Consider the following 15434-nt stretch of genomic DNA (forward strand, 5'->3'; position numbering starts at 1 on the left):
AATGGAATAAATGATATAAATTTAGCATTATCCTCCCCCGCATGTTGTACAAGTGAAGGCATATTCCAGCCACCATGTAGTCAGGTATTAAAAACAAGAAGATTACCATGAGCAGCCTCCCCCAAATGGAAGGCACCCGAGACAACAAATCCTGCCAAAAAGAGATATTGTCGCAACCCAAATCCAAAAAAATAAATGTCTTGGCCCATTCACAAATTTGAAATAGCTTTTTTCACACCTTAGAATCACCAGTACTCCAAGAGACTAATGAATGATTAGTTTTATGACAATATTTACTGAGCATATAGGAAGCCCACAAGGACTCTCCTTTCCGAAAATTAAACCAGAGTTTAAAATAATTTATATATGTGATGTGATGAAGCTGTTTGAAACCCAAACCACCCGCATACGTCGGTTTACAGACCCTTTTCCAAGATAGTTATTTCCTACCCGAATGTCCACCAGCCCATAAGAATTTATTAAAACATTGTTCAAGAACCTGCCGTGTGCTCTTTTTAATGTGTATTAATTGCAAAACATATAAAGACAAACGTTGCAAAATACTCCTAAGAACAGTGATCCTTCCCCCGAAGGACAAAAAATTATGTTTCCAATCAAGCATCCTATTACGCACTTTTTCCACCACCTCATCCAATTGAGATTGTTTCCTCCTCCCTTTGAGGAGGTTAACCCTCAAATATTTAAGAGGAAGAGAAGAAAGAGAACCACATAAAAGTGGCAATCCAATCAGCTTTTCCACGATCAACAGACTTCCCCGTATATATATATGACATTTGCTAGCACTAAATTGGAGACTCGAAACACTCTGAAAATCCTCCAACACTTGACAGATTTCCTTGATGTTCTTCTTACAAGCATTAGAAAATAGTATAACATGATCCACATAGGCCAAATGAGAAACAAAAACCTTGGATTTGCTTGCAAAATGGAGAGAGGGCACTCTTGTGAAGAGTTCATTAAATAAGCGGGAGAAGTAATCAAAGACCAAAATACATATAGTAGGTGATATGGGAACCCTCTGTTTAATCCCATGACCCACAGAGAAAAACTCATGCGCATTCCTATTAATAATGATGCTATAATAACTAGAGATAAACCAGGTGTGAATAAGCTTACAAAAGGCAGTAGGAAAACCTCTATCTTTAAGCACCTTCAAAATAAACTCCCAACTTAGAGAGTCATATGCTTTGTGAATGTCCAGTTTAATAATTAAGTTTCCCCCTCTACATCTCTTATCAATATCATAGATTAACTCTTGAGCCAACATAATGTTGTCGGTAATTCCTCGACCCTGTATAAAAGTCGATTGGTTGAGAGAGATAATGTGATGCAAATGAGGTTGAATACATTTCATCAGAAATTTGCTAATAGCTTTTGTGACCATATAAGTCATAGATAAAGGCCAAAAGTGCTCCCAAGCACTTTTATGTGTCGATTTAGGAATAAGAACAATAGTGGCAGCGGAGAAATAATTTCCAAAAGCCTCGCCCCTGAAATAGCTCTGAATGGCCTCCACCACATCTTTTTAAATAATGCCCGAGCATTCGATATAGAAATCTGAAGTAAACCCATCCAGACAAGCAACTTTATTGCAATTGATATCTGAGAACGCAACGAAGATTTCCCGCTTCATCAGGAATACCACAAAGATCTAATCCCCCAGTATAGTTTCTAACATCATTAAAGAAATGAGCGTCAATATCACTCGTAGTCTGTTGAGCTTGGAAAAGATTATTGAAGTATTTAACAATACTTTCACCCAACTCAAGGTCACCTGTTACCTAGTCTCCATCCTCATTTTTAATACGGACAATAATGTTAATAGCTCTATGTTGTTTTATGCATGCATGAAAGTATTTCGTATTTCTATCACCTTAGGTGAAGTGCAACTCCCCTCCTTTGTGTTGTAACAATTCTTCTTCCCACATAGAAGCTTCCAACAAATCCTTATGTGCCTCCAAAAGTTAAGGAACAAGATCAGCAGTAGATTCATCAAGAGCTTGTAACATATTAACTCGTTGTTCAGCTTTAATCACTCTAGCATGGACATCACCGAGAACATCCCAGTTCCAAGCTCTCAAATCAAAAACTACATTCTTATGAAGCTTCCAAATTCGAAACCAAGCAATTCCTGCCTCAATGTCGGTGCTAGCAACGGAGGTGTGCCCTCCTCGATATTTTTATAGCAAAAGTGTTTTGCCCCACGTTTCTCTCCCACAACTCCAGGTGTAGGTGAAAACATTGCACAGAGCCATGACCAAACATTCGACAATGAGAGCAGTAGGAGGGATGTTTTTCAAGAAATACTTGTTGCATGTAGCCGTTGTGAGCTGAACCGATCCAAACCTCATCTGGAGGCAGCAAGGTAAAATCCCTTTCAATCAAAATTCTTGTCATCGAGGGTCTCGTTAAGTTAAAGGTTGGAGCATCCAACATTAGTGGTTTACCAAACATAGCAGCTAATAAAAATAAAATCTCATGATTGAAAAGATGCACCTTCAAACCAAGAAGACGAAGTCAAACATGGATTACAGGGAGTTCTACTTGAGGATCAAAATCCATGGACAACTTTAAGACTTTCATCATAACGTCCTCAAACTGAACAATGCGTCGAGCAAATAGTCTAGCATAATCGTCCTCATTTGAAAGTTGAATCAAAATGTGTGTACCATCCAAAGCCCCAATTTGCCAACCACCGACCAGATTCATGAGCTCAAAATGTTTGCAAAGAAACTCTAATTTTAGGTGGCCAAAGACAAATTTTCCCATCAAATGATAATGACACGACGAAACAAGGATATTGTTTTCGGATTCAGAAAGAAAAAGAGCAAATTTTCCCCCCTTTTTACCCAATTTTTTAATAAAACCATACTCACCTATGAGGACAAGGGAATCATAGAAAGCAGGAGGGAAGACTAACTTATTAGAGCCACCATTAGAGGAACCTCCATCAGTAACGTCGGCATAAGATCTCTCCATCGGCACGAAACTACGCATGGCACCACGTAATCGCAACCAAAGCAAACCCTAGCAGAGCTCGAACCAACGCCACCATTTATATATATGGCAAATTTTATATCTGATATACATAAATCTTAATATTTTATGTACTATTTATTTAAATCTCTTTAATCCCTTAATTTAGCTTCTTTATTAAATTCCTATCAGTAAATATAAGTTTGAGTATAATACAAAATTATGAAATTAATGGTAATAATTTCATCATATTGGAATAAGTACCATTTACAAACATACCACCCAATTCCTATGTATTTACATATCTAGCACAAACTTTAATTTTTCTTTTTACATACATACCACCCATAGAATTTCTACCCAAAAAAAAAAAAAATAAAAAAAAAAAATTGTGATCCCAAGCTAAGCTTGACATTCGCTTCTACTGATAAGCCGAGGTTTAACTCAACATATCAACTCGACTCGATGAATTTGAACATGCTATTCGATCGCCAAGTCAAGGCAGAGTCAGTTGTAACTCAACTCGACTCATTCACACCCTAATTCTCGTGTATTTCCACATCTAACACCCACACTTATTTTTTACATTTATACCGCCCAAAACTTTCCTACCATATAAAAAATATCACAATTTTTTACCGCCTAAACTTCAATTTTTACATCTATCACCAAATATTCCATGAACTAAAAAAAAAAAAAAAATTAAACAGTTCAATAATCCTAATCACAGGCCATGAAATACATTACAAGCAGCATTCTAAAACAGTTCCTCCTAATCAGATGTGGTCTCTATGACACATCAAAAGATACAAAATGATAAAACATTCAGGCATTCTAAAACCTATATACACAGACTCTTCAAATTAATCTAATTTTTACTAAAAATAGAAAAAAAATCATGGCGCTCACAGCAGTGTGGAAAAGGAAAAGAATTGAGAGCTCCTACCAAAGCAGCAGTTGTGTCTGCAAGAAACTTAAAAGAGAAGGCGCAGATAAAGAATGATCCATCCAGCCATGGAGATTACTGCAAATATATGAACCCAGAATAGAACAGCAGCTGCCTCCTTTCCGCATCCTCTCAGATTTGCAACAGCACCTGCAATCAGTTTTGGGATGTTTTGTGCAAATAAAATTATTGTCGGATTGACGAGGAAAAATAAATCGTCGATAAATATTTAGGAAAATTTACGTAAGTATAACGCAATGTTTATGTATTTGCATGTCTGACGTCTAAAATTTAGGGTGCGTTTGGGGCAGCTTGTGCTTATACGGATAAGCAGTTTATCCTGAAACGCGGTCACGGCCTGCTTTTAGTATAAAAACTCAATTGCGTTTTCGGATAAGTTGCCGAAAGGTGTTTTCCAAACGGTGAGGCAGCGTTTCCGCACTTATAAGCTGCCCCAACTGGGTCCTTAATGTTTATATTTATAACATTTTGGTGTACTAATAACATATGGGATGGCCTATTACCAGAAAGCACAGAAGTAGGCATTGTATGCTGGAGCAGCAACACAAATCTGAACATTTTATCACCCTTTGGAAGAAAGCCAAGCTTGTCAGCCAAGGTGACAATACCAAGCCCAGCGGGAGGAACTATAACCAATCGTGCAAATATAATTGCAGCAGTTGTTCGAAAACCAAGCTTTTTACTTCCTGCACCAGGACCTGTATGAAAATATAAAAGAAATAATTCAAAGATGAACATAAAATGATTTTAAGGTCTATATTTAGTGTAGCTCGAGCCATAATGTATTTATAGGAATTTTGTGCATGTCTGTAGAAAATATTATAAGGTCCTTTATCAGCATCTAGAAGAGCAACAGAGACACAATAACCACAGGAAATCATGTAAATGTGGGATTTACTAAATCCTGTCAACACTAGGGTTTAAGGTGCGCTTGGAGCAGCTTGTGTTTATCCAGATAAGCTGCTTATCTAGAAACGCGGATTGCGGGTTCGACCTGCGTTCCGTGTTTGGAGTAAAAATCCAACTGTGTTTTCGAATAAGTTGTTCAAACACATTTTTCAAACGGTGAGATGGTGTTTTCAAAATGCCGCCGCATCGGATAAGCTGCCCCAAACGGAGCCTAAGTAGGTATGGGATTTAAGATGCAATAGAGTAACTGAGAAGGAACTAGATTCACAAAATTCAGGAATTAAAATTTGCCCTTTTTAGTGTCTGGCAGATTTGAGTTAAATCTCAATTAAATCCGTCAAAAGGCAGCAAGGTGAACAAATTTGCCAAGCTAATGAAAAACTTAAGCATGCAAAAAACAGTAAGAGAAAACGCTTACCATCAACAAGATTTCCTCCCAACGCAAGCAAAATGCAAGGAATCATGGCATCCCTGACCAAATTCAATACATGCATTGTTAAGAAACTAACCATACTGATAACTTAAATCTGATAAAAATATATAAGCATCATGCTTTATCGATAGTGATGAATGTTATTTTATTTCTGATCTTAACAAGAGAAAAAAACATAAAAGATTGACATACATACCACTCAATTCCTACATATTTACACATCTAACACCTAAACTTCAGTTTTTACATACATACCACCTTATCCATGCATAAAATGATGCAAGCGCTTTTAAAAAGTTAAAATTGTGCCGTTTTGATGTGATATGAGGGATTTGGTGGATATGTAATTTCATAGGAAATAAGTGACGTACTAAAATTACCATCCTGCATCAGAAGGATGCTTTTGCAACAGTTTATGCTAGTCATAGCAAAAAGAAAATCACCCAACTTTAATGCAAAAAAAGCCAACCAGAAGCAACTACAATAAGGAAATTCCAAAAAGATCAAGCATCACAAGAAGACATGAAGATTTGCTCGGTTTGGCTAAAACAAGCACGGGTTCACAGGAGAAGAGAGTGAAACAGATCCACTACAAAGAGAACCCACAAACGAGCAAAACAAGGGCATAAGAAAATACTCTTCCGCAAACCGAAGTACATAATGTCACCACAACAAAGAAGCACACACCTCCCAAAATAATTAAAAGAAAAAACTCTTAAGAGAGATTTAACTAATTTCTTAAAAAAAGATTTCAACAAAATTGTTTGAATCTTTAATTCTTTAGATAAAATTCTTAAGAACATATTCTAGGATTTAACTAATGATTCCGTGAATCTTGGAATGGTTAAAACTCTATAAACCAATTCGCATTACAAATGTTAAAACTTGTTAAATCGCGTGAAACTTTTTGATAACTTCTTTTGAAATTTAAATCTAATTGTATAATTTAATTATTTTTTATTTCTTTTAACTATAATAATCATTAATTAAAAGATTATTAATGTAGTTAATCATTCATTATAATTTTTAGCTAACTAATAATTAAATAGTAACTTACTAATCATTGATTATTATGATTTTACTATAACGAACAAAACATAATATTTAATTAAGAATTAAATATGATTTTATAAATTTAATTAAGCATAAAAATCATAGTAACTCATTACAATATTAATTTAATCAACTTAAAATTTAATTTATTAAATAAAATCATAAATAATATATTTTACTTACGTTATTATATTTTGATTAATTAATATTATTTTTTAAAAATTAGATCAGAACATTTCAGCTCCATAATCCGTTCATCGGTGGTAAAAATTCCAGCTCCATTTATAAACAAAAACAGCATCAGAAACTCTTCATTTTGTATAAAAGTGGTCGCCATGGGCTCTGCTGAGCTCAATTTCTTCCTTGGAATACAAACTAAAATAAAACTCAATAAAATTGAAAAATAGGAATCAAGCCAGATAAATAGTCTTTCTAAACTCAAATTAAGATAGCAATATTTTTCAAACAGAAGAAATATGCATACCAAAATAAGACCTGAGAGAAGTCTTACCCAAGAATTAAGCAGCTGTCAGTGAAAAAAAAGAAAGGCGCGTCGTCCGTGAGAATTAACTGCTTCAGGAATGGTATAGCACCAATGAAAATTGCCAGCACCTGTTTTCAAATGATTATAGAGAAACAAATAAAAGAGATTAAAGTATGATCAACAGTAGAAGCTTCTTTAAGTAAAACATTGATGAACAATTACACATTCTGGTCCAACACTATAAGCCGATTAATTATTATCCAACTAATCATTACATTCAACATAAAAAAATACTCAATATCGACCAAGATCACTCCTTCACAATCATTAAAATGAAGCATTTTTATCTTAATCAACGGAAGAATAATGTCATATGAGCCATCACTTTTCACCTAAAATAAAAATAATACTTTGCGGAAGCCTGTTAAAATAGGCATTTATTACAAGTAAAGTATGGCTAAAAATAAATAAGTCATAGAAAAATTGTAAGTATACATAGTTTAGAAATATAAGTATCTAATTTCATTAAGGCAAATATGTATGAGCAAATCAGTCAATCATCGCTTGTATGTTACCTATTTTTTTAATATAATGACTAAAACTACTAGAAGGGAACAAGCTGTTTTTACACAACTTTTATTTGCCATGATAGATGTACGCTGGTGCCTAGCCTAAGAGCAATTTTATCTTTTACACGCCTAAGAGTAATTGAGTCTTTTATTATTTACTATTGCTTATTAAGAATAGACCATAATAGGCTTACGGTTAAGGATATGCATTAGATTGCTTGTTGTGAGTCTTAATTCTAGCATTTAGGAGAGACTTCATACATCTCAAATAGCAGTTGGGAGATCACTTACACTTCGAATTGTAGGTGCTTATCTTATGTGTTCATGGGAATTATTAGTGTTGAATTGTTTTGATATGATTTTATTGAAGAAAAATATCTATTTGCCTTAATTTTTGTGAAAATTCGTGCCGATTTCTACATAGGATCGTCTCAAAGTGGTATCAAAGCATTTGATTCATGGGAGATCAATTATGAGATCCCAGCTTGTAGACACACTGAATCCTCACAATCAAGATTGCAACATACAAGAATTTTTTTTTACGAGACAGCGAAGACCAGCAAAGTTTTATAGCATCCAAAGTTTCGAGGCAAACCGTGCACAAAAATTCCAGATTGCGGCTTTTTGGATTTTTGCACGGTGCCCTTATATCGACATCAAATCCAACCGCAACGACCATAGTCCAACGTAGCGTGCAGAGTTAACGCGACACTTCTGATTACGAGGAACCCTTTCTAAAGGATTACAGCATGGCAAACAAAGACCCAAACCTTCCATTCCATCTTGCTTCGTCATGATACAATTCCAATTAAAGCTAGCGGGGAAGCCAAGAACGGTGATACAGTTGGGAAAAGAGCTAACTTGGTTCCGTGGAGGAAGACTGGATACTCGATCAGTTTGTGGGAGGAATTTAAGGATTATTTATGGTGAGATTTCCGAGCCATTAGAAAAGAAGACCTACACGAGCAATTATATGCCTTGACTAAGGAGGGGATTGACATGGAATATTGGGAGAGATTCAAGCAGCTGCTGTGGACGATTTCTGATGCAGGATTGAAGAGAAACTTCATGAAAGGCCTAAATCCCGACATACGGGCAGCACTCAAATGATTCAGACCATGGGGAATAAGATCCAGACATACGGGCAACACTCAAATGGTTGAGACCATCGAGAATGAGAAAGACCCAGGAGCTTGCCCAGATAGTGAAATACAAAAACCAGAAAAAGAAGACCAACAAAAGCGAAACCATAAGATAATTCCACACAATTATCTCAGCAACCATAACACTGAGGATCCAAACGGTGACTTCTCAGAAGGAGATGCCGAAATAGATGAATATGTGGGCCCGTCTCGAGGGCCACTTCAAGCACCTCACAGAAGTAGAGGTGCAGGACAAGAGAGCAAAGATATTATATTTTTGATGTGATGAGAAGTATGCCCCAAGCCATTGGTGCAAGGATCGCACGCTCCAGGTCCTTTTAGTTTGTGAGGAGGCGGAGCAGGAAGTGAGGAGTTAGAGGAAGATGTGGAGGAAGAACACCTTTATTTTTTCCACCTTGAGGACAATATGTTTTTTTGGAGAGTATTATTATGTCGGGGCCTATTCTAAGGGCAATTTTGTCTTTTATGGGCCTAAGGGCAATTAAGTCATTTATTATTTATTATTGCTTGTTATAAATAGAACCTAATAGGCTTGGGTTTAGGGGTATGCATGAGATATTTTGTTGTGAGTCTTAGATTTAGGATTTATAAGAGACTTGCTACCTCTCAAATAGCAGGATTTGAGAGAGATCGTCTACCTCTCGAATTGTACTTGCATATCTTATGTGTCTGTGAGAGTTTTTAGTGATGTATTGCTTTGAATTTATGTTATTGAATAAAAATATTTGTTCCCTAATTTTTATGAAAATTAGTGTCGATTCTACGTTGGATCGCATCAATATCGCAACCAATGCTAAAAGTTATTTCTCGTCTTTCATTCGACCTCGATATTCTACAATAGTGCCGCTTCACCCACTGTTTTACGATTGATCCCGTTGCATTGTGATATGCTTCAACACGGCAGCTTGAACGAAATAAATGAAATATCTCCACTTTGACCACCTACAACAATGCTAGTTTGAATCATCCATCTTGACCTGTTCGTGATTTGGCCATCGTACCAACCCACTCATGCTCTGCTTCAATTAGGCTTGAATTTAAAATAGATGTGACTTTGAGATTTAAAAATTATGCCAACTATGTCAAACATATTAAACGGCAGTTTGACCGTCTTTGGAATACAAGTAAAAATTATTATGCCTTGAAATTTCAATTTTGATTATAGGAAGATATTATGAGGATAAATTGAGGAGAACGCGATCATGCTCTACTGAATGTCCAAAATTGGCTCAATGGTAACATAAAAAGCAAGATTATGGACATAGATCATACGTCTGCTGATTGAGTAATTGTTCTTAATCTAAGGCAATATAAGATAGTCAGAGATATGTGGGAGTATTTAAAAAAAGTTTATAATCAAGAAAATGCTGTAAGAGGTTTCCAATTCTAATATAAAATTACTAATTATACACAAGGAGACCTTTTGGGTGGGAATATTTATCTAATATTAGTTCTTTTAAAAGAAGGTTAGTTAAGCTGGGCATGACGGTTCTTGAAAAGAAAAGGCAATGGAAATTTAATTTTCTTCCCTACTTATTGTTCTATTGAGCCCGGGAGTGATTTAAAATGATTCGTTAAGGACTCAATAGTGAAGTGTACAAAATCAAAATTTTATTACTTACCGAGGCAATGATTGGCGGTTGCAAAATCTGTTTAATCTTTAGTGTTTCAGCAAGACGACGTAGCTGGAAAAGTATCTGCACAAGGAAAATATAAGAGCTGAATCATATAGAACTTTCATAAGGAAAACAAAGCTGCGATGTTATTCTAAGAAAAATGATATTTAAATACAAAAAGATAAATGGTTTGATTGTTTAAAGTTGAAGTAAAACAAGAAAATTTCAAAACGGTCCTTAGAATATTTTTATGGAGTCATTTTAGTCTCAGATTATGAATGTATTAGATTAAATCCCTTAATCCTTTAAATATGATATAAAATAGTACCTTTAATAAATTATTTTGGGTAAGATGTACGAGCTAAATGTTTAATTTCGATCCTATCCTTGAGTCAAGGGACCAATTGGACACATTAGATAGTTAGGACTAAAATCACCACCATAAATAATCTAGGGACTGTTTTATACTTTCTCAAGTAAAATACAGCCAAAACGATTATAACAAATAACTGAACTCAAGAAAGGAAGAATGTCCTGCTTATTATCTGATTGTTAGGTTAAATTCATTGCGCTGTAGTAATGTTAACTATTATTTAACACTAAAATGTGTTTTCACTTACTTTTTCTCTTTTTGAAGCCTGCATGTTTGTTTCTTCAGGCTCGTCCGAAGAAAGCAAAGGTACTTGCTCTGCACTGGCATTATTAGCCGGTCTCTTACTTGGAAGCTCTTCTTGTTCATTGTCGTCGAATGAACCGCCAGGAGGCGGACCGAGCATTTGAAAAACGTAGGTGTACAGTATAATTGCGCCAACCTGACATTCAATTATAGTTCTAACATTTCCAGTAGAAAAAATTAAAAAGTAAAAGTGAAAAAAAATCAAATAATTTGAGCAATGGATAAAGAGGACTAAAGTTTATTTATGAAAAAAATAATAATAAGATCACTAATAAAATAAAATAAAATAAAAAGATGCAGAGCACATATTTATTCAATCAATTTGAGAAAGGCTCAGGATATTAAAACACATAATGGAAGCAAAAAAATTTAAAGTTTGGATAAAGATGAACAGGACAACTGCAGCCCGCGATACATGGAGCAACACAAATATTTTCGCATTGATAAAACCTAAAATTTGAATTGATTAATGAATGAGGATAGATAACATGCAATATACATTTTATCCTCAATAATCTCGAGTGCTGCTAAACCAGCATGCATATGAAGTTATCCCAAAAAATCATGAAAAGGAATGCATAAGCAAAACACTTTTATTTTGATCCATTGAAAATTGTAGATTTACTATCTCTGCTCCATGCAAAGAAAAAGGGTAAAGGGTTTTAATGCATGTACTGGCCTAACAACACTCATTTCATTGTACACAATTAACTAGTATTCTAGGATAACTAAATGACGTCAACACTACATGACTAAATTGGCCACATGTGAGCCACATAACTATTTTGAGATAAATTCTCCCAGAAAACTCACAATGTACTAGATGCTAAACGAAATATATAGCCATAGATATATTAGATGGTTAAAAACCTAAATAGCTGCATCTGATGGAACAAGCAGAGAACCTACCCACTGGCCAAATGAGATATAAGCATTTCCATCCTGACTACATTTCTCTGAATCACCAAATGGGTTTGATTGGTCTCGGCATAAAGCTGCAATCAAAACAAGTGGTATATTTCCAATGTTCCCTGCACACAAAAATAATCAAGCTTTATGCAAAATAACAAATACAAAAGGTGATAGGCAACAATTCATCTAACGCGGAGCTATAGGCAAGGGAACAGGGTCGTTCTAAATAGAAGGGCATTTACCATACATACCACCCAATTCTTATGTATTTACATTTCTAACACCTATCCTTTGTTTTTTACAATTATACCACCCAAATCTTTCATATCACATAAAAAAAACCACCATTTTAACTTTTAAAAAGTGAAAAACACCTTCTGCATAGGTAAGGTTGCATGCATGCAAAAATTGAAGTTTGGGGGTTAGATATGTAAATACATAGGGATTGAGTGCTCAGTATGTAAATCATCCTAAACAAAATCACCTTTTCTATAATACATGTAAACTGCATTCTTTTTAATTCAGCAAGTTTGAAAACTATCCAATATGTTTCGGCACCCAAATTTAATTGAGGAACTCAACGGAGTAATGCTAAGGGTGTAAATTAGAAGAATAGAGCGTTATGGGAAGAAGGAAGAGAGAGAGAATTATATTGACTCATATGCCCCACTTGTCAAGGAAACGTGTAAATAAGGATTTCCCAATATTAGGATTCGAGCGCATGAGGCGTCGCACCTTTCACCTCTATCCACTTTTGCTTGTTGGAATTCACAAATTATGTTCATGAGATTTAATGATGTTGTGTATGCAAGAAGACTGACTGGTTCTGTGAAATTTTGGGGATCTATTTTTTTCTTATTTGTATTTAAACTTAGGAACTAGAAAGAGAGTGCTTCATTTTGTACACCACTATTACAACTTTTGCATTTTCTAATGGATCAGATCATATCACCTCTCTAGGTTATTTATTTATTTTTTGGTTGAAGCTGAGCCACATAAATCATAAAGTCTTGTGTCATTTTTTTCTCTTTTATGTTTACACTATGGCACATCATTCTCAAACTTGGTGATACATTCACTTCAAGTTATTGGCAACCTCACTAATAAGGAGAGAGAGGATTTAAAAGTCTTGCGTATCAACGTAAGAAGCACATTTGAGAAATAAAAGGAACGCAACGTCTACCAGAAAAGTAAATTAGCATGCCACATATAGGGAAAGTAAAAAAGAAAAAGGACATTTACATACATGAAACCAGATTTTTATGTATTTACATATCTAAAACCTAATTTTTAATTTTTACTTCTATAACACACAAACCTTTCATATCTCATCAAAAATACCACAATTTTAACTTTAAAAAGTGAAATGCACCTTTCTTTTTTTTTCGAAATAAGAGAAATACAACTTTCATGCATAGGGAAGGTGGTTTGTTTGTAAAAATTGAAGTATGTGTTAGATATGTAAATACATAAGAATTAAGTGGAATGCATGTAAGTCTTTCAAAACAAAGTGAAACCAATATATTATTTGAAGAAAGCAACTGACCTACCAATCCCAATATGTATAATGGTGAACTTGAAATAGGGGTACGGAGGTCGAACAATAGATGCAACAACAAAGCCAATCACAGAGCCTGATATTGAACCCAATACAACATTGACAGGAATGAACCACCTGAGCATTCAAAAGTATTGTATCAGCTCCTTTTAGATCATAATATGGTTCATCAATGACTGATGTTGCAATCTAATATCTCACTGGTAAAATGAAAATCTTCTAAAAATCTATTTGCATGGTAGCTATATAATGAGAATGTATAGAATATCAAGTAAATTAAAAAATTTTAAAAGGGCAAATAAAAAAAAAGCAATTAAAAAAAAAATCCTTTTAAGGAAAAAAATAATGCCTCTAATCCAATATGCAAGGCTGAAAAAAACACGATCTATTAAAAATGGGCATTTGCATACATACCAAGCCATTCTTATGTATTTATGTGTAAAATTTAAACTTTCATATTTACATACATAGCTCTTAAATCTTTAATGTCATATAAAAAATATTACTATTATTTAGTTTTTGAAAGTGAAATAAGCCATTTCATGCATTAGCTTTATCACACCAAAGAGTTATAAATGTAAATATGAAAATTTATGTGTTAAACATGTAAATACATAAGAATTCTGTGGTATGTTTCTAAATTTCCCTTCAAATTTTTTAGAATAAGAAATAATCAAGAATAAACAACAATAACAAAAAACTAAGGCTGAACAAAAAGCTAAATTTGTTGAAGGGGTCAAGAAATGTTGGGCTTTGTTCAATGCACCATGAAATTAAAAAATGTCAGGCCTGGCTCAATGCTTAAAAACTTCGAAGATGTAATCGTTACGCTCAGTACAACTAGGCGAGTGCCGGTCCCTCCCAACCAGCCCGCAGGTGGGCCGGCCTTTGTCGTGGGAAGAAGAGGAGTAATCCGGGCGAGGCGCAGAGGAAGGAAAGGAGCGAGTGGGGTCTACTAGGGCCATAATCACATATTCAAAGAGGAAAAAATAGAAGAGGTTTGGAGGGAAGGTGGGAAAGGAAAGTTTTCCAATGTTGAGGGAGGATTCTTTTAGTGGGAAACCTAGGGTATAACTTCTTTCATGCATGTTTTGTTTTGATTGTTGTTTTCTTTCTTCTTGTAGCGTTCCTAGCGATGTCTAGGGTTTGAGAGAGACGATCTATCTCTCAAATAGTAGATCAACATTGTATCTCACTTGTTTCCTTTGATCTTTTGTAAGAGCAACCCTCGTGTGTTTTTTCCACCTATCTATTGTCATTTTGTCGTGATTTGTTCGCTGATTTGGTTCCAAGGCATGTCAAATTGGTATCAGAGCGCAGATCATGGTGGGATGGCAAAAAAAAAGTTGATGTGCTAGGAGAGGTAGCCATGGAGGACAACTCTTATTCCGATGCACTCATGGTAGGAGTTTAAGGATTACTTGTTGGAGCGTTTCCAAGCCATTCGGGAAGGAGACCTACACGAGCAATTCTATGCTTTTACTCGGGAGCGGACGGTTATGGAATACCGAGAGAAGTTTGAGCTCTTATCAGGGAGGATGGAGGGGATTGCTGCAACAGGACTGGAAGTAAACTTCTTGAAAAGCCTAAAGCCCGACATCATAGCAGTCATCCGCCCCTTGAGCCCACGTGGATTGAGGGAAATGATGGAGCTCGCCCAAATGATGGAGGATAAGAAACATGTTAAGAATTCCAACAGAGGAGGCAACACCGAGGGTTTTTACAACTGCACCATGACAACCACAACACCGAGAACTCAGACGGTGTCATTTCAGATAAAGATGCCGAAGGAGAAGAGTACTGGATCTCGACCCAGGGGAATTTCAAGCGCCACACAGATACAGAAGTGCAGGACAAAAGAGCTAAAAAATTGTGTTACTGTTGTGATGAGAAATATGCCCCAAGATACCGTTGTTAGGAGCACTCGCTTTAGGTTCTTTTAATTCAGAAGGATGATACTGAGAGAGGGGAATCAGAAGAGGAAACAACGGAGGAGCATTTGCATTTGAATGTGGCGGAGGTGTCCCTTAATTGGTGGTGGGATTTACCCCAAATCACACCATGAAGGTGAGGGAATGGATCGGGGAACACCCAACT

General features: G+C 35.5%; 1 protein-coding gene across 1 annotated transcript; it reads right to left on the bottom strand.

The window, feature by feature from the left end:
• Positions 1–3707: 3707 nt before the first annotated feature.
• On the bottom strand, positions 3708–13454 carry LOC110031294 (protein PIN-LIKES 6-like; the record flags this gene model as incomplete). The annotated part of the gene is given in 8 exon segments (XM_020734425.1): positions 3708–4093; positions 4468–4662; positions 5292–5344; positions 6871–6971; positions 10198–10272; positions 10812–11003; positions 11777–11898; positions 13330–13454. Coding segments are annotated over 8 exon segments (985 nt in total), but the record flags the coding sequence as incomplete, so codon positions are not given.
• Positions 13455–15434: the final 1980 nt, after the last annotated feature.

This window comes from Phalaenopsis equestris, unplaced genomic scaffold, assembly GCF_001263595.1.
Source record: "Phalaenopsis equestris unplaced genomic scaffold, ASM126359v1 Scaffold000800, whole genome shotgun sequence".
In the NCBI taxonomy this organism is placed as follows: Eukaryota; Viridiplantae; Streptophyta; class Magnoliopsida; order Asparagales; family Orchidaceae; genus Phalaenopsis; species Phalaenopsis equestris.